The 19,719-nt window shown below is 46.8% G+C and overlaps 1 protein-coding gene across 2 annotated transcripts in view; it reads left to right on the forward strand.

The window, feature by feature from the left end:
• LOC144828913 (Y+L amino acid transporter 2-like) overlaps positions 1 to 19,719 on the forward strand; it is a 505,595-nt gene that overhangs the window by 245,605 nt on the left and 240,271 nt on the right. For both annotated transcript variants that reach the window (XM_078687526.1, XM_078687527.1), the window contains exon 3: positions 19,550 to 19,675. In XM_078687526.1, the coding sequence (XP_078543652.1) occupies positions 19,550 to 19,675 (126 nt within the window). The remainder of the gene's footprint in view (positions 1 to 19,549; positions 19,676 to 19,719) is intronic.

The raw sequence follows: 19,719 nt of genomic DNA on the forward strand, positions 1-19,719 counted from the left end.
CCCTGGTATACAATAGAGCTTAGGGAGTTTAAAAGTAAGTGTAAAAGGCTGGAGAGGAAATGGCGCTTGGATTATACAAACTCAGCCAAAGCTGTATACAGAAATTCCATCAGAGAATACAAGTTTGAGATTAAGAAAGCTCAATCTCGGCACTACACAATTAAGATCACTGAAGCCAGATCCAATTCGAGGGAAATTTATAGAATAGTAAAAAGTCTCACTGTTCTTTCCCAGCCCCCAACAAATAGTGACAACTTACAAGCCCGCTGTAACGAACTAGCAGATCATTTTTTCAATAAAATAGATCTTATATATTCCGCCTTTTCCACCACCCTACTAGTCACCTTAGTTGCCTCTACTAGACATGCCAAAGATGACATAACGGACAATAGGCCCCAGTTACCTGAACTGGTTAATTTTCCTCTGATGCACTCAGACCTATTAGCCACCTTAATGACCCAGGTAAAATCGGGATCTCCTAGCGACCCTGCCCCCCGAGCTATCTAAGGACCGTAGGCCAAACCATCCTCCCGGTTGTTCTGAAGGTACTCAATGCCTCCATTTCCACCAATACGGTTCCATCTAGGTGGAAAGAGCCCAGGGTTAAAGCAATCGCTAAAAAGCCAAATTTGAACATCGCCAATCTCAGCAATTATCGTCCAATCTCCCTGCTTCCTTGGGTCAGTAAGCTACTGGAAAAATACATTACAGCCTCCTGATGAATTTTTTGGAGAATAACAGCCTCCTTGACCCCTCGCAAACCGGATTCCGCCCCAAGCATGGACTGGAGTCAGCATTACTGGCCGTCCTGGAGGAAACTAGGGGTATCTTAGATCGGGGAGGATCGGTGGCAGTCATCCTCCTCGATCTGAGTGCCGCTTTTGATACTGTAAACCATACCATCTTATTGCAGCGCCTCCAGGACATTGGGATTCAAGGAGGAGTGTTGGAATGGATTCGTTCATTCCTAGCTAATAGAAATTTCCAGGTCTTTGAAGGAACTACCACCTCTACCAGCAGGCCCCTGAACTGTGGAGTTCCGCAGGGTTCCTCGCTTAGCACGACGCTGTTTAATGTCTATATGAGGCCGCTGGCTGGGATCGTCCGCCCTTATGGTATTAAGATCGTGACCTATGCAGACGATACACAGCTGGTGGTTTCATTGGCGCGGGCTGAGGACCCTGTGGGCACAGTGGACCTGGTGGGCTGCCTGAGTGAGATCAGGAGCTGGATGACCCTGTCTTGTCTCAAACTTAATGGGGACAAGAGAGAGGTCATGCTGTTGGGCCATTCGGTCCCAACCGCTATTGACCAGATCTGGCCAGTATGCCTGGGAGCTCCCCCAGTCCCCAAGGATGCCATCAAGAGCTTGGGCGTCTGGCTGGACAAGTCCCTGACGTTTGACCATCAAGCTGTTGTACTGTCCGCCACCTGTTTTGGCCTCATTAGAATGCTGAGGAAGATTCTTCCTTTGCTACCTTTTGAGGCAAGACAAATTGTGGTTCAGGGACTTATTCTTTCCAGGTTGAATTTCGGAAATGCGCTTTATCTTGTGGCACCAGATTTTACATTAAAGAAGCTGCAAGTGATTCAGAACTGTGCTGCCAGGACCCTTCTCCAAATTCCCCATAGGGCCTCTGTAAAATCTGGACTAGCGAAATTGCACTGGCTCCCGGTGAAGGACAGGATCAGCTTCAAGTCTCTCTGTGTAGCCCACCAGTCTTTTTGGGAAACTGGTCCAGTAATCAGCCGCCCTTTAATCACTCCCTACCGTCCGTGTAGACAGCTACGGTCCACCAATGCTTTAAATGCTGTTGTGCCTAAGGTAAAGAGGTCCAGATTAGGAGGTCGCTCCTTTTCTCTGAATGCGGCCAGGCTTTGGAACAGCTTACCCTTTTATCTCAGGTCCAATTCGGATCTTACCTCTTTTAGAAAACAGCTGAAAACCTTTTTATTTAATAAATAATTGTTTTGTTCTGCTCACTAACTCAGTCGATACCCACTGCTAGCACTCAGCGCTTGGACGCCTCCGGGCAGCTATTCTGCGCTTTATAAAACTCACTTTCATTTCATTCATTTCACACCCTCCCTCTCGCCGTCCCATTGTCCGTGCCTTCTGGAAGTTCTCCCTCCCGCCCGCCCACTGTCCGTGCCTCCTCCCTCCCGTCCGCCCACTGTCCGTGTTCGATGCTGTCCAACCTATCTATGAACTCTTAAGTTCATCCGAGCCTACCTCATCTTGTTTATCCCCCGCCCTCCCTCCCGTTGTCCTGCCTTCTCCCTCCAGCCCGCCCGCCCACTGTCCGTGCCTCCTCCCTCCCGCCCGCGCACTGTCTGTGTTCGATCCCGTTGTCCTGCCTTCTCCCTCCCGCCCGCCCGCCCACTGTCCGTGCCTCTTTCCTCCCGCCCGCCCACTGTCTGTGTTCGATCCTGTTGTCCTGCCTTCTCCCTCCCGCCCGCCCGCCCACTGTCTGTGTTCGATGCTGTGAGGAAGGCCCTGCCAAGCTGCTCAGGTACAGACTCAGCTGTCGTAGCCCGGGGAGGGGTCGGAGACAACTTGGGGCTCTTGGTGGGGGTGACGCAGTGGACAGGCAGGGTGGAGGGGATATCGAGAGAAAGGGAGGGCGGTCGTGATGAAGGCAAGGATGGCGAGGAGTGAATGGAGAGCGGTGTAGGGGGTTCAAGTGATACCGGGGCTGGAGGGAGAGTAACGGGGGGGGCGGAGGCTGATGGTATGGAGAGCTGGAAGCAGATGCAGGCTCCAGGGAGAATTAGATCCGGCTGGGGTTAGCCGATGAATGGAGGCGTGATCGGTGCTCTGGGACACGATTTCCATCCTGGTTTATTCTTTTTCGCGGGGGATGGATACATGTCAACTCCGCAGCACCGAGTGCATCACACAGGAACTTTACTGGTTCCTGGCTCATCGGGGGAGGGGGCCGGAAAATGTTTTAATAGTGTACAATACTGGATACCGATCCAGGACCTTGTCTTCCTCCTGCTGAACACCAACGTTTTATGTTTATTTACTTCAGGTCCGATCTCGGCAGAGGGTTTTGTTCTGCGCAGATTGGGCTTCAATGGAAGTGGAAGACACCCCCTTCCTCAGTCCAGCCATATGGGGCTGGAAGCCGGGGAGGGCTCAGATGCATGACCGCTGGTGCTCGGCGGGGCACGAGGCTCTAGAACGGGAATATTTATCTTGTTGCTTACACAATAAACAAAACATACTGTTTCATCATTTGTGAGGGCCCGACACAGAAATACAACTTTACCGACCACTTCCATAATGTAAACATGCCCAGTAATCTATTAGTCACTAGCTTGAAAGTACAGAATATAACGGCTATTGTGACTTTAAAAATTATTACAACGACACTCATATTAGCTGCTACTGTTTTTTTTTCATTAAGGAGCTGCTCAGAGTCAGCCGGGCAGGAGCGCACCATGAAGGCCAGCAGGGCCGGGGCCTGGTACTGCCAGGGGTGCCCGTCGACAACTCAGCCTTTAAAAGGCACCGAACTATAGCAACAAATTTGAGGAGACATTTCTTTGCCAGCGCGGCCCGAGGAGCACAAGGAGGAGGGGTGAAGGGCACCGAAGATCACTGCTGAGATATGGGGAGATGTGTGGACCATGGGGAGGGTTCGCCGTGTATGGAGGAACACGTAGGGAGCAGCAGGGCTTTAACTGGGACGAAGAACTGGAGGGTCTCTACAAGGGGCGTGGCCAGTGTAATTAAGGGCGTGGCTTAAAAACATATACGATAAAAATCTGCCTTCACATAGTGTGCCACCCGACTTGTATGTTGCTGTTTCTGTCATTGCTCTGGGTGTGTGGGTGTGTGTGGCTCTGGGTGTGTGGGTGTGTGTGGCTCTGGGTGTGTGGGTGTGTGTGGCTATGGGTGTGTGTGGCTATGGGTGTGTGGGTGTGTGTGGCTCTGGGTGTGTGGGTGTGTGTGGCTCTGGGTGTGTGGGTGTGTGTGGCTCTGGGTGTGGGTGTGGGTGTGTGTGGCTCTGGGTGTGTGGGTGTGTGTGGCTCTGGGTGTGTGTGTGTGTGGCTCTGGGTGTGTGTGTGTGTGGCTCTGGGTGTGTGGGTGTGTGTGGCTCTGGGTGTGTGGGTGTGTGTGGCTCTGGGTGTGTGGGTGTGTGTGGCTCTGGGTGCGTGGGTGTGTGTGTGGCTCTGGGTGTGTGGGTGTGTGTGTGGCTCTGGGTGTGTGTGGCTCTGGGTGTGTGTGTGTGGCTCTGGGTGTGTGTGTGTGGCTCTGGGTGTGTGGGTGTGTGTGGCTCTGGGTGTGTGTGTGTGTGGCTGCCTCTGGGTGTGTGTGTGTGGTAGTAATTGCTGTCTGCTGAGCTCGTCCAGTAGGGTACAATAGGTCTTACATTTGCGAGAGATTATGCTGTTGGCAATGTAAATGACAATGCCATTTATTTGTCTGTTTTCAAATCCAACACATAAATAAAAAATGTGTCATTTACAATGCCAATAGCTCTAACTTTTGCAAAGGCGAAACCGTTACATTGTAAATGCTTGTTTAAAATGTGATCTGGTTTGGCTTAAGATGGTGAACTTTCAGGTACATTCATATCTGTATTTTGCAGGGATATTGCGATGTGATGATTTTATTGCTGTATTTTATATCGGTTTCATTGTGTATCTATGTATGCTGTTGTCTTTAATGGTCATATCAATGCCGAATAAAGAGAGTAAATTAATGAATAAATGGAATATAGATGATTTGGGGCCTGGCCAAGATGGCGGCCGCATCAGATGCTCTGTAAATGAGCTCTGCACCAAGCAAAGTAATTATCCTAAGTCACGCACTTTCCCTTGCAAATAGGGTCAGGGGAGTACAAGGGAGCCCTGATCGGGTCGGCAGTTGTGGAGCCACGTCTTCCAGGTTACGGCTGGAGACTGCGGCGGGGTGAGGCCTGGCCACTCGAGAAACGACCTTGGCTCCTGCGTAGGAGGACGCTGGGAAGCCTGTGAGAGACCAGAAAGGAGAAGAGGTGCCGGCTCCTTGGTGGAGTGGTAGCCCGGAGACCGGAGGCCGAGACTGGTGCTAAAATAGCATGCACTGTACAGTGGCCTAAGGGCACCAATGGTATGGTCCCACAACAGACAGCGGTGGGCCCCCAACACCCAGATGGATTTCCAGAAGAGGCGGCTGTGTGAGGCCCTGAGGTGCTGATAAAGAAAAGCAGAAGGAGAAGCTGAGCACAGCAGTGAGTGCGGCTGGTGCCTGGCTGGGAGGCTTGGACCCTCCCCGGAGCCACAGAGCGGCTTGCAGTGGCGGCCTATATAGACATTCAGAGGGGGAAATGGCCGAGAGAGGACTGGAACGACAGGCCCCAGCATTGAGCACTGTGCAGCTCACCTTGGCCGAGGGGCCCACTGAGGAGACCTGAGAGAGCGATATAGCTCTGGTGAGTGAAGTCCTCCTAGAGTACGCCTGGATTGAATGTGAGACTCCATGTTCCCTGTGCCCCATCGGAACTGCGATGTTTAGTAATGGAGGGAGCCCAGATTGCAGGGTTTGGGACATCACCATCCTTGCTCTAAGAGACCGCGACATACCCATTGGCCCACAGGGCAGATGGGAGTGGGCACTGTGCTGCCAGAGGCACGCTGAGACCTGGGACCTGGGAAGTCGGGGAAAGCAAATAGTCCTGTAGTCTGTGATGCGGAATTGGCACTAGTCAAGTGGAGACCCTGTAAACTATGCGGGACAGAGGGAAGTGACCCCACAACACCTCTTTGCCTGTCGCCTACTTGGGAGACCGGGAGGCTTGGGTGCAAGTAGCGGATAGAGAAAGGAGCGCCCACAGTGACCCCATCTGCACACCAGGGTTGTTTGCGAGGGGACTGCCACGCTTGGGTACCATCCCAGATTGGTGATTGACACGAAATCCCCCACACTGGTGACAGGGTCACCCTAGACCCGGGACCTTTGTAAACTCGGCCGCTGCGGGGAAGGACCAGTTTGCTTCCGACGCTTTGTGGCATTAGAGAGCTGGCAGTGGCATCTGATGAAATGATGCAGGACTTTCTGGACACCTGAACAGTCCTGTTGCAGTGACATGAATGAGGAAACCCAGAACCAGACCAGGGGTAGCCCCACCTGAAACCCAGGACCCAGCGTACGATGCCCCCACCAAGAATCGTGCGGCTGCCATCCCTGTGGACCCCGTACGGCTTTAATTGGACAAGATTCTGGTAACCATAACAGACATGTAGTCCACCCTGCAACAAGACCTAGGTGCAGTGGCTGTGGGTCTGGGCCTGCTGAGAGCGTAACACCACAAACTAGCAGACCGCATCAAGGGAGTGGAAACTTCAATTACTGAGCTGAAACCGGAATGGAAAATACTCTCAAGCCAAAAGTCCAAACTAAGTGATAGAGTTCAACCCCTTGAAGAACGTGCCTAAGATACGGAAGGGTGCAACAGGCACAACAACATTAGAGTGGTTGGCCTGCAAGAAGAAGTAAAAAAGGGGGACATGGTGTCTCTTCTGGAGAACTGGCTATGAACAGAAGTGGGCCAGAGTTGCTGACATCCTTCTTTGCACTGGAGGGAGCACACTGAGTTCCATCAAGGCTGTTGGCCCCGGGCAGGCCCCCATGCGGCAGGTGGCCAGGGTAGTGCCGGGCGGGCCCCCCTGGCAGATGGTGGCCAGGGTACTACACTATTGGGATAGTGACATTATATTGCAAAGAGCACGTTGGGAATGCTCCTTTGTTGTGGCCAATAGTAAGGTCTCCATATCCCCGGACTACACTGCTGTGGTGCAGGTCAAGAGAGCCTCTTTCTTGGAAGTCCAGAAGGCACTCCGGAACAATGGCATACAATACTCTCTGATGTTTCCCTCCAGACTCAGGATGGCAGTTGATGACACAACATATTTTTGCGAAGACCTGGATTCCTCCTGGACGTGGCTGGAAGCATACAATGCTGCGACAACCCTCCCGATGACACACTCAAGAAAATTACCTCCCAGTCCAAGGAAAGAAGCCCCCGCAGGACTACACAGTGTGGAGCTAGGAGTGGCCCGTCTCCTTCACAGACCGAAATGGAGAGAGCAGCAGCACTACAGGCGGTGGTGGAAATAAGGTTAAAACAACAGAAATCAGCAAGATCTGACTCTGTGGCAACATCAGGGGACAAGACTGGCGTTCCTGCAGTTACACCACGGATGGCAGATTAAATAATCTGATATCCTTTACCAAATGTTGCTCTGGTGCTATGACGCAGGACAGGGCTAAATGTGGGTCCTAGGATAATTGACTGACAGATGATTTTGTGGCTCCAATTCTCGAGCCTGTTTAGTACTGGCCATGACAAATTCATACATATAGAATGGAATTCATATGAAGCTACTTGGCTTAGTACCATCAAGTTACATCAACCAATTGGATTAGTATTTGGCCCTACGTTATTAGGAGACCTACCCCCGCTGACACGTACTATATATGCATATTGAACTTTATGCATACCATACGCGAGGTTATTTAGATCATGAATTATCAGCTATACAATACTGCAAAAGCTGACTTTGACAGTCAATGTCTCTGCTGATACATTTTTATTGAGAGTACAAGTATCCCCTGTGTGTTTTTCTGTTCTGGCATCTGGTCATGGTCCTGAGGAAGGTGGTGTTACCATCATTTTTACCACAGAAACATGCGTAAATCAATATTGTTCAGATCCTGCTCAACGCAGCCATTCTAATTGGTCATGGAGACAGTGCAATCTTTTGTCTCCCACTTTCCAGATAATTGCATTGATGAATGTTGTATGAATTTGTATGAGTGGATGTTTGGGTTACTTACAGGGTGCAGGAATTCTAGTTATAATCTCTCACTCAGGGGTTAATTATGATAGATTGTATTGCATCTATATTGTATAGTAGAATTGTGTTTATTTGTATGCACATGTTGAAAATAACATTTTTATAGTAATAAAAAAAGGAGAAAAAAAGTAAAGAAAAATATATATTTTTGTAAAAATGAAGTCAAATAAACAATGACAAAATTGTAAAAGTCTTGTTTTGAAGTATATTGTTGTTATGATATAGTTGGTTAGCCCATGTTGTATTTAGTCTTTGATCTGTGAAAGAAATATAGGTCACCAGGGAGTTTCTTCATAATGTTCTATTGCTTTCCCCTCTTCTTCCTGACCTCAAATTATCCCTAGAGAGGGTCCCCCCTTTTTTTGCTGAAGAGCCCTCCCGGATTCCACCAATCAATCAATCAATCATTTGTAAAGCGCACTACATACTCACGAGGGTCTCAAGGCGCTGGGGGGGGGGGCGCTACTGATCGAACAGCCAGGACTTGAGTATCCTCCTGAAGGTCAGCAGGTCTTGGGTCTGTCGTAGGCTCAGAGGGGGGGTGTTCCATGTCTTGGCGGCGAGGTAGGAGAAGGATCTCCCACCGGTGGTTGTTCTTTGGATGTGCGGGACAGTGGCGAGTGAGAGAGCGTAGCTGGGGGTTGGAGATGTAGAAGGAGAGCCATCTGTTGAGGTAGGCTGGGCCGGTCTTGTGGAGTGCCTTGTGTGTGTGGGTGAGGAGTTTGAAGGATATCCTCTTGTTGATGGGGACCCAGTGCAGGTTTCTCAGGTGGGGGGTGATGTGGCCGTGGAGTGGTACTTCGAGGATCAGTTGTGCCGAGGCATTTTGGATGCGTTGTAGTCGTTTGATGAGCTTGGTCGGGGCTCCCGCGTAGAGGGCGTTTCCGTAGTCGAGTCTGCTGCTGCTCTTGTATCTGTCGGGATCCCTCTGTAGATCTTGCGGAGCATGCAGAGGGTGTTGAAGCAGGAGGAGGAGACAGTGTTGACTTGCTTGGTCATTGAGAACGTTGAGTCGAGGATGATTCCCAGGTTGCTTGCGTGGTCAGTGGGTGTCGGGGCTGCCTCCAGTGCTGTCGGCCACCAGGAGTCGTCCCAGGCTAAAGGGTTGGAGACGAGGATTATTACCTCCGTCTTGTCCGAGTTCAGCTTCAGACGGCTGGTCTTCATCCAGTCGGCGTTGGCCTTCATTCCTTCATGGAGGTTGGCTTTGGCGGTGATGGGGTCCTTGGTAAGGGAGAGGATCAGCTGAGTGTCGTCGGATTAGGAGATTATGTTGAGGTCGGGCTACGTGTACGAGCAGGGCCATGTAAATGGGCCATGTAAGTGTTGAACAGCGTCGGGCTGAGGGAGGATCCCTGGGGTACGCCGCAGATGATCTCGGAGGCTTTGGAACGGAATGGGGGGAGGCGGACACTCTGGGTTCTGCCGGAGAGGGAGGAGGTGGTCCAATCCAGAGCCTTGTCTCAGATCCCTGCGTCGTGGAGGCGTGCGCGTAGTGTGCGGTGGCAGACGGTGTCAAAGGCGGCAGAGAGGTCTAGGAGGATGAGTGCTGCAGTCTCGCCGTTGTCCAGCAGGGTCCTGATGTCATCGGTGGCGGTGATGAGGGCAGTCTCGGTGCTGTGGTTGAATACAGTAGCTATCTCCCTGCCAAAGGCTAAGGTGCAGGTAGCTAATTTCACAGAGTTCTGCCCCCTTTCTATGCTAAATTTAGACTTAAAAATCCTCAGCAAGGTTCTGGCCCTCCAGCTGCACCCATATCTGAAGGTATTAAAACGTACGGACCAGAACAGACTTATTTCCTCACATAACACCTCTCACAACATCAGGAGACTTTATCAAGTAATGCACCACCCTGCAATAATTGCGAACTAGGAAGTGATGCTGATGTCTATGGACTTTGAAAAAGCATTTCACACGGTACGCTGGGATTTTCTATTCGCTGTGATAAGGCAGATGGTACTGGGGGACAATTGGATCAAATGGGTTAAACTATTATATACTGTCCTGACATCCAGAGTCAAGACTAGCACAATGTTGTCCCCACAGTATCAGGTAGGCAGGGGCATGAGGTAGTCCACTGTCCCCACTGCTGTTTGCCCTGGCTATTGAACCCCTTGCAAAGCTCTTCAGACAGAGAGGTGAAGGTGGGGGCTTGGTGGTCAAGGTGCGGGAATATATTATCTCCCTCTATGCGGATGATATACTCCTTTATGTGAGAGAAGGGACCTCTGGCATTCCCAAAGCACTAGAGCTCCTATGAGACTTTGAAACAATGTTCGGCGTCCGAGTCAACAAAGCCAAGACCCATGTATTCCCTGTCCCCCACCGAGGCGACGAGACCCCTGGGTCTACCTTTAGACCTGATGTGGTCACCCATATCCTTTAAATATCTTGGGATTCAGATATTTCATACAATGGAAGACCTTCGATATAGTAATCTAGGAGGGACCCTCCGCTCCCTGAGATCCTGTGTACCCTTTTGGCATTCGCTCAAGTTGCCCATTATGGCCCGAATAGCGATCTCTAAAATGGTGATGCTACAGAGACTCCTATATTTTTTTGTAAATCTGCTGGTGATCATTCCAGCCTTATGGTTCAGACAGGTGGACGCCCTGTTGTGTGACTTGATATGGGATGAGAGCCGACATAGGGTGTTGCTGGCTACACTTTGCTGATCCCCCCGAAGAAGGAGGCTTGGGTGCACCAGACTTCAAACTTTATTTTTTTAGCATCCCAGCTCCAGTGGATCACACTGTGGTTTGATGGGGTTAACCAAGAAGAGATAGGACAATCAGGACAGATGACACAAATAGAACTCCTGGTGGCAAAACTACTTAATCCCGCGATAGTGATCCAAAACCCTGGGATACTGTTGTCGACAGCGTTGCGACGTTGGCGCAGATGTGTCCTAAAAACTGGAGGGACACCCTTATATCCACCAGCACTGCCCCTAGAAGGACTCCCACATGGTGACCCCCTTTCCTTCTTTACTCAGGGGCAATTGTCTGCCTCGACTGAAACCAAACTGATCACAGTCAGGGATTGCTATCAACAGGGTTTCTTGCTCTCGGTGGAGGTCCTAATGGAATGTTATAATTTGCTTCCAGGCCAAATCCTTACCTACAATGCACTGAACTGAGCATTCTGATCTTGTGGGGGGAAACGGGGGGAAATGGTGACGCATGATGTTCTACAATTACTTGTATCGATGGGCACAACTAAACACTTGTTGACTTGGTTTTACAGATAACTTGCGGGTATGGTCTGCAGCCCATTGACTGCTTTGTGGAAAAGATGGGATCGAATTTTTAAGCATGAATTAACGGACCCTGAATGGCAGAAGGTATTAGCCTCCCCCTAAAAATCTCTAGGAGCACAAGACTGAAATACTTCCAATTCAATTACATACACAACCCCTACATGACACCACAGAGGATACAGTGGCCCATGGAGGAGACCTCATCCCCTGGGCCAGACAGGGACACTTAGATGCTGATTTTGTTCTTATGGTGTAGCAGTGCCCCCGACTTCAAGAGGTACTTTCTGTCTCGGATTCTGCACTTGGGTGTTTCCCACCCCTCCGCTCCTTGGAGGCTTGTATTTTGGCATTATTCTCGAGACCGACCTCGAACAAAGTAGGCACTAGCTTCCTGGACCTGGGACTAGTGTTGTCCAGGTGGCAAATAGCTGTTGATTGGGAATCAGCAATCAGCAGGGGGACCATGGGCCTGGGCTTGGAGCGCGAATGTATCCCAGTGGGCGAGGGCTGAGGAGAGTGCGCTGATTAGGGAGAAAGCTAGGGGGGGTGCCAGCCGCCGAGTGAACACATGAGACTGGGTCCCAAGGGTTTTTTCCTCGACATACCAACCTGTGGTTTACAAATCCCCCCCACACACCAAACAAGAAAGTTGATAGAGCCTAGACATGGTATAATATGTGACACAAGTCAAAGGGGCTAGGGCGTGGGTGCAGGCGCCTACTTTTTGAGATCTTCACCCCCACCCTTTTTTTGCGCAGATATCTTAGTTGATAAATGACAGCAACTCAGGGGTATGGACTTGGGATTGGACATCACTGATAAAGTCCTTCCTCCACCCCCTGGTCCTATTCCTCCTTCTCTTTTTTCCACTTTTCCTCTTTTTCTTTCATTTTGTGCAAGTTTTTTGGTGGAGTTGCATCCTCAAGTTATTATGTCACTGCAATAACTCTTGAGAGGAACAGCTGGTTTCTTTATCCTTTTGATTTCTCTCTTACTTTGTTTCCTTGAATACTACACTACTTCCCTTATGTCATATTATTTTAGTACTCATAATTAGGAGATTAACAGGGAGCACTCAGCGTTTACTAATTATGAGGCCTAGTAATGATACTTGATGGTAGACTGTAAGTGTTATTCACTACGTGAAAGTCTGGACTACACTGTAAATTGGTTGCCTCATGTTGCAATGCTGTATATGTATAATAGCAAAATGCCATTAAAAAAGAGTTTAAAAAAATGAATATAGTTGATTTATTAGAAAAATGGAGGTGATGGTAATGAGAGCAGTGGATAATTATCGAGGTAGAATGAGATAAAATGCCTTAATTGACAATACAACAATATTGCTGTTCCTAATTAATCAGGTTTGTGTAGTGAAATTACACCCAATGTAAAAACTGAGACAATGAATATATTAATAATATTCACTGAGGGGGAGCATGTGAGGGCAACACAAAAGACATATGGAAACCAAGATTCTAGACACAGATAAGGTCACAACAGTGATAAGAGGACTTACCCGTTGTAGTACCAGAAAGGAAGCTCGTACTTCACTCAGGGAGATCTATAAACACTCACTCTGCATCACAGCTAAGTGGAAAAAATTGGTGTCTTAAATGAAGAGGATGAAAATACACTTCAAATAATAATCACCAACATTGTCAGGGTCAACGACTTAAGTCTGTAGATACACCTGCGTTTAATTCCCTGGTAGCTTGGCACAAAGCAGTCAGGTTTACCCTAGAGGCAATGTGTGAGGTATTTATGCAGTAATCAAACAGTAAAAGTAAAAACAGAGCACACGAAACATTTCAAACCAGTAGAAAATAGAGAATATTTTAATAAATAAATTGCCCCTAAAAATGACAACAAATCCAATAGGTAGAGCAAGAGACTTGAATTTTAAAAGTTTGAATTTAAAAATAGTGCCACAACCCACAGAGTGCCAAGCAGGGTATGTGGTCATGCTAGGCCGGGTCAAAGTCAGAGGTTAAGGCCAACGTTGATGGTCGGATACAGCAACGAGGTTTGTCTAGGTGGAAATTTACCCTCTGACTTTATATGGAGAAAAAGTGGTCATTGATGAGTCATCTGCGGGGCAAGCTGGAAGCTGAATCCAAAGCAGGGCTTGATGATGGTTGGTTGCTTAAGAGCAGGGCAGGGCCGGACTGGCTACCGGGCGTTTTGGCATGCTGCTGAGCTGGGGACTGATTTAGTTGATGGGGACCTGCGTGTGCTGAACAAAATTCAGTTTGCTTTGTTTATTTCAAAGCACATGTGGGTCTCCATCAACGAAATCAGCCCCCACCGCAGTAAAATCAGCCCCAGCTCGGCAGCATGCCAAAACACCCGGTAGCCAATCAGGCCCTGGAGCAGGGTTCTGATGCGGTTGTCAACAAAGGTGGGAAAGCTCAGAGCAGGCGAATTCTGCAGTCTACTCCCGGCATTGCCATATATACGATGCTGTTGTGTGTCATTCCCAATGAAGCCCTCTACGCCTGGACCTGAAAACTTTTCTGGAAGTTAGATCTCCTTCAGCGGAGCAAACCAGCAAGCTGAGACCAACCGGTGATTCGACAGCTGCGGCTTCAATGGCGATCCGAGTCTCTGTGGATTCTCCAGGCAGTAAGTTAGCAACAAGTTTCCAAGTCCCATTTCTTACAGTTTGGCAACAGGAGGAGAACCTTCTACTTCAGCCAAGGATACAGGACCTGTGGGTCATCACTTGGGGGCTAGGACTTCAACAGAGGCCAGCAGCAGTTAGTATTAGCCTGCTCGACAGTTGGCGGGAGGGGGCCTGTTGAAGCTTATTGTGTCCCTATAGGTCAAACAGGAGGTCAACCAGCTGACCCTTGGAGTCACTTTTGGGGTTGTGGGTTCAAGACAAGCTGGTTCAGTCTTTCTTTAGTTTGCCCACCCCCTAAAACAGTTATGGTTAGTTCCTTCCTTCACTCCCACTGGATGTGTTGCCAGCCTGACTACACTAACAAAGGGGGAAAAGGCCTAGATGTGAGCATCATTTGACAGTGACACAGTAGGTATCCTTTGAAGGTCAGGGAAGGGATGGGCACAACCTCCAGGCCATCATCGAGGGAGTAGTCCCACTTCGCACACCCCGATTCCTTTTTCCGCTTTCTGGGAATAATGCATATCTTACCACAAGGGAGGCATCAGGTGTCGTGTGACAGCTGGACACTGGCAGGAAAGCCTGTTGGTTTTGGGCGGGAAAATAACAATGTTCTAAAAGTGAAATTTCCAAAATGGTAATATAAAATCCGGCTGGACCATTACATTTGATTTTAAATTACTATTAACATGAGTCTTTGAATAATTTTTCTAGCTGAATAAGTTAGCTCCTCTAAAAACAAAATTATGCACTATAAGTTGTTATAGTGTAACCCAGTGTTTTTCACTGTGGCAAGGCTGGGACGTCCATAGGAAAATGATTTGGGAGTTTATTCACTGCAGGGACACGTTCAAAATTAGCTATACATGCCCTACTATTTAAATGCCATGCATACTGCCCAAAGGGCATTTAAAAAGGAAGGTTTATGCATGGCTCAGTTTAAAACTGCACACTCACTCTGCAGTTTCAGGCTTGGAGACAAGCTTTACAGTTCTACTTTAGTGGCTGGCACAATGAGTGCTGCAACTTACCAGCAGATGCTGGGTACATGTAGTACCATATACTATCCCTATGGACATAGAGTAAATAAAATGTGCCAATGTGGTGCATGACTTTGTTGCCAAGTTTGAAAGAGAGAGCACAAGCACTTCACCACTAGTTAGCAAGGGTAAAGTGCAGAGTCCTATGGCCAATGTAAACAGGTTCAAAAACACAAAGCAAAAAAATCAGGAGTGACACTGCAGGAAGGGCAAATTTCCAAGGCTAAGACTTACTGAGGAAAGGCAAGACAGATTGGAAGGCCTCTTGGCTTTGGCAGTGCATGTTTCCAACTCCATTCACTGCCTCTAATTAAAACTCAGAGCAGCTTTTACGGCCACCAGGCATTAAAACAATGAGGATACAATGTATTCTTGTACAGTAAAGAAATTGGGTGGTACACATGCTTAATTTCTAAAACAATAAGTGCTAGGGGCCTCGTCAGGAGGCCACTGCAGCAGGCACAACGCCCGTCTCCCCGTTGCTCCTTCCAGCGCTGCTAATTACAGTACCAACACAACTACTAACCATCACATTCTTACAAGTGTGATAATGTAGACTATTCCAGGCCCCAAAAGCTGTATGAATAAGTTGGGCGGCAGGTGTTAGTCATTTTAAATGTATATTGAATAAATATACAACTGTTGTTGTGCTCATCTCTAAATAAGACGAACAATGCCACCATGTGGCAGTCTGTCATAAGTGCCAGTGCTGACAATTAAGCGCCGGTCCCGAGGACCAGAAACCACCAGCTCAAATTAAGCACTGGGTCGTACTATCATAACACAGTGGCAATGAAATCTGCATCTGAAATATCTGCCATAAGTGTGTTTTTAGTTTCACAGCATCATAAGAGTTGGGCTAATACAAATATCTGAAGACTCTCAGCATTAATGGAAGTTTTAATTAGGATGTGTGTTTCTCTATTCCATCTTTCCCACTGCTGGTGGAACTACGGCTACTGTTTTTGATTATCTCCTTTTGTTTTGCATTGCCAATATACACTGTACTCCAAGACCTGAGGCATCATTTAAGAAAGTCCTGTCATCTTGTCAGCCACTTTGACCATATAAACACAGTTTAGGTGGGTTGGTGTCACAGTTTATATTTTTTATGTTGGTATGTCGCATTAGTCCGTGATCTGGAGTCCTTTATCATCCCTCAATACTCCAGAAAGTAGTTGGTCTGTTATCTCAACGTTCGAGGGAAGGTCAGTGCCGCTCTAAATTATATCCAATTAGTAATACTGGTAGTCTAATTATGGCATGCTGGCATAGGCTGCAATTAGATTTCCTGGTTTGCCTTGTGAACACTGTCACTCATTATATAGGATGCATCTTAGGTTTAAATGTTTACTTTTTTATTTTCAATTTAGTAGAAGAAGCCTATATTTACCTAAGTGTATCTTTCTTTCTGAAAACAAATGGCCTGATTTAGAGAAGACTTGTAAAATTTGATCTTGATTATGTGTCAGGTAGAGTGATAATCCCAGGTGGAATTCTGCCCCGTCTGATCCGAAAGGTCTTGTGTTGCTGATCCTGGAAGTTTCTGTGTTGGAAGACCAGTCGAATTTACTGGCCTGGAAAATCTGGTTTATAAAATCATGTAGAGCTTCCCAGCCATAAACCTTGGCTCCTGATCTCTGCCTGTCAAGCTCTTACACTGGGCTTAATTTGTAAAAGAATAAGTTCCAGAGCTCAAAGTTCTGCTCAAAGCTTACAGCCAGCAATATCGAATGTGGGAGGTTCCGAAAACAAAGGCTGTGCAGTCTTGATTTCATCTCATGCCTCTTTTATCAGTCACAAGACACTCTTTCCCTTTATTTAATCTTTCATGTTCATTTTCATTCTTGGTTTCTTTCTTTGTCATTTGTTTTCTGTCTTTTGTCTTTTTCTCTCTCTTGATCTGGGTCAAAGTCTGATAAGAAAAACTAAGTGCCAGTCCCCATAAATGAGTGCTGATGTGGCCCACCTGCAACCACGGACTGAGATTAAACACTGCTCCAACAGCACAGATTGGAACCCCTTGCCAGGCCACATGCTGTCCTGCTCCCAGACACCTTCCTCATTCCTACAGACCAATCCATACAGGCCATTTGCTCCCATTTTCTGCCTACAGAATGCAAATGGTAAATGGGAGCATATTTCTCCCCATAATGGGGATTCAAACCTTGTAATTCCAGGTCCACATGTTATTTCCGTTGTGGGCACAAAAGCTTTAGGTTTGGGGATACAGCCACAATAGTTACTTCTTGCCACAGGGTATCCACACATCTAAATTTGGCCCACTCCTGTTCGAAGTCAGGGGGTGGTCATAGTTCTCTGCAAAACATTAGTAACATAATATCCTCCATATCTGCAATTTCCACCAGCCAATTCTCTACCAGAAGAATTTCCATTGCCTTGCAATATCCTGGCTATGACAACTGCTTGATCAGGGAATTGCTCAGTGATACTTAGACTTTTTCTCCTTAGTCTTAAATATGCAAGCAATAACTTAGATTGCAGCTGTTTGAACTATTGGATTGTTGGTCAAAGTTTGTCATTAAATTAGTGGAGCTACGAAGACCAGAGATGAATGCAGCCAAAGCTAAACCAGAAGCATAAGGCTACACAGAAGAAAAAAATGGAAATAATAATGTCCAAATGAAGTAAGTTAAGATGGTGCTGTACTGCTTTTCTCCTCTTTAAGATGCGTGTCTTGAAGTTAATGTGCGAGCTAATGTTGGTGGATTTTTCACTGTCTGGTAGTTATAGGATGTGTCCATTGAGTTTCATCAAAAAGAAACATTTTTGAGCATGTGCTTGTTTGTTGTCGTTAGCAGTTCGTACAACTGAATACTGGAAAACTGCCCTACAGACAATCAAGATTGTTGCAAGAGAAGACCTTCATTTTGAGTGAGGTAGCATATGTATACCAGTAGTTCATGATGTTCCTGTCCGACAGGAGTATTTCATTTTGTTCACTGTAGAGGTCTGAAGATCACTGGCAAGAGGATTGTCCTTTAGGGAATGCATGGGTCACAGGGAAATGCTTGATTCGTGAGTTCATCTAGATAAAATTGAATCTGTTAATCAGGTAGAAGGCAAATCTCATCATGATGTTGAGGAACCCCATTTTTTGAGAAAGTGTGCTGTGTTGAAGAGTCAAGTAGGAGATGGAGGCATGAGTCACCATTGTCTGTTGGTGATCCTGAGGGCGTTGTCAACTACCTGGATGGTTGCTGTCTATTTTGCTGTTTCTCTGTTTCATTAGGACCTGAAATGTGGTTGGTAAACCTGGAGAAGGATGCAGATTTTTTCACACAGCTCAGGGCCTTTCCTGACACTCCTTTTCAAGAACACAAGAAGAGTGTTTTGAGGTTAATTGGTGAGATATTTAGGATTGACGTAGACCTTTTTGAGCAGTAGGAGATCCTGCTTCCTCTTTAGGAAGCCACAGAAGGTACTTTACGTGATGGCGGCGTTCAAGAGGTCTGAGCTCTTTGACTGGCCATGTCCTTATCTCATGAGTGTACAGGAGAGTGGCATATTGCAGTGTTTACGGAGTTTTTGATAGCCTTGATAAACTCATTTATGCTAGTGGTTACCATTGTGGGTCCGGGAACCCCTGGGGTTCGCAAAGCCTCCTCAGGGGGTCTGCGACTTCTTAGAAAATTAAATAATATTAACAGATTAATAAAGTGTATAGAAATACAGAAGCTAAATGTACAATTTAACATTTATAAACATACTGTAAATGTGAAGGAATTTGAGATTGAAGGCTAACATTTCAATTAGTCTCCTCAGATTGATTCATGGGAGCAGTACAGGTGCATAACAAGATATAGTATGGCCTCAAATGGATTTAGAAATGCTCCAACTTTTCTATTAACATATGTTTTTATTTATATGTGTTTGCAAATTAAATAAAACATTTAATTTGTGTATTTGTTTGAGGAATGTTTTTTTCAAATTTTTGTGTGCATTGTTTTGAGGTTCAAATCACTGACAATGCTTAGGCTGGGGTCCCCGGCTTCCAGTAAGGACTCTGGGGGTGGGTGGTGGAGGGTGTGCTAAATTCCAATAGTGATTCATGGGGGGCCCCTGGTTCCAGTAATGATTTAGTTGGGGTCGCCATAAGTCAAAAGGTTGAGAAACACTGACTTTCACCATTTAATATGTGTATGTACATTCTGCATTGTACATAATGTCCCCAATTCACAGGGGAAAGCCCTAATGTTGTTCTATCAGTTATGTATTAGAGGAAAAACTATTTGTTTAGAAACCATTGAAACAACGCACATACACCTTACCACCTTCAATAGGTGATATAATATACCTTTTAGAATAAGACTTTAGTACATTAGTTTGAGCATGTGAAGCTTTTTTGTATAAAATAGTTTCTCAGGTAAACTATCAGCTATATCTCAGTGTGGCTATCTAATCTGATCCTGATCGAGCCCCTCTGAATGCCCGTAGGATGACTATGTGGTAAATGTTGAGTGACCAGTTTAATTGTTGTTATATACATTAATGGCAGCAGTTAGAAACATATGTAGAACTCTAATTGAATCAGAATGTAGGAAATAGCAAAATACTGTTTTGAAAACATTGCAAAATGGTTTACAAACTTGAGAACAACTTTTCCTCTTCATGCAGAGTGGCTCACCTCTAAAACGTACTGTCTTGCATTGGAATTATTTTGCATTATACTCCAAAAGTATTTAACAAGGATCATTGTGTGCTTAAAAATACAAAAATGTTTATTAAAAAAAACTGCTGGTCTTGTTTTAGGTTTCATAACAGCCGTGAATTGCGCAAAAGTGAAATGGGGAGCATACCTGCAGATGGCAGCTACCGTTGCCCAAGTTAGTGCCTTGATAGTAATCATAGTTACCGGAGTGGTGAAACTGATTCAAGGTATGTGCCATGATTCAACCAATTTATTTCAATTCTTCTTTCAG

Source organism: Lissotriton helveticus, chromosome 4_1 (genome assembly GCF_964261635.1).
Source record: "Lissotriton helveticus chromosome 4_1, aLisHel1.1, whole genome shotgun sequence".
Taxonomy (NCBI): domain Eukaryota; kingdom Metazoa; phylum Chordata; class Amphibia; order Caudata; family Salamandridae; genus Lissotriton; species Lissotriton helveticus.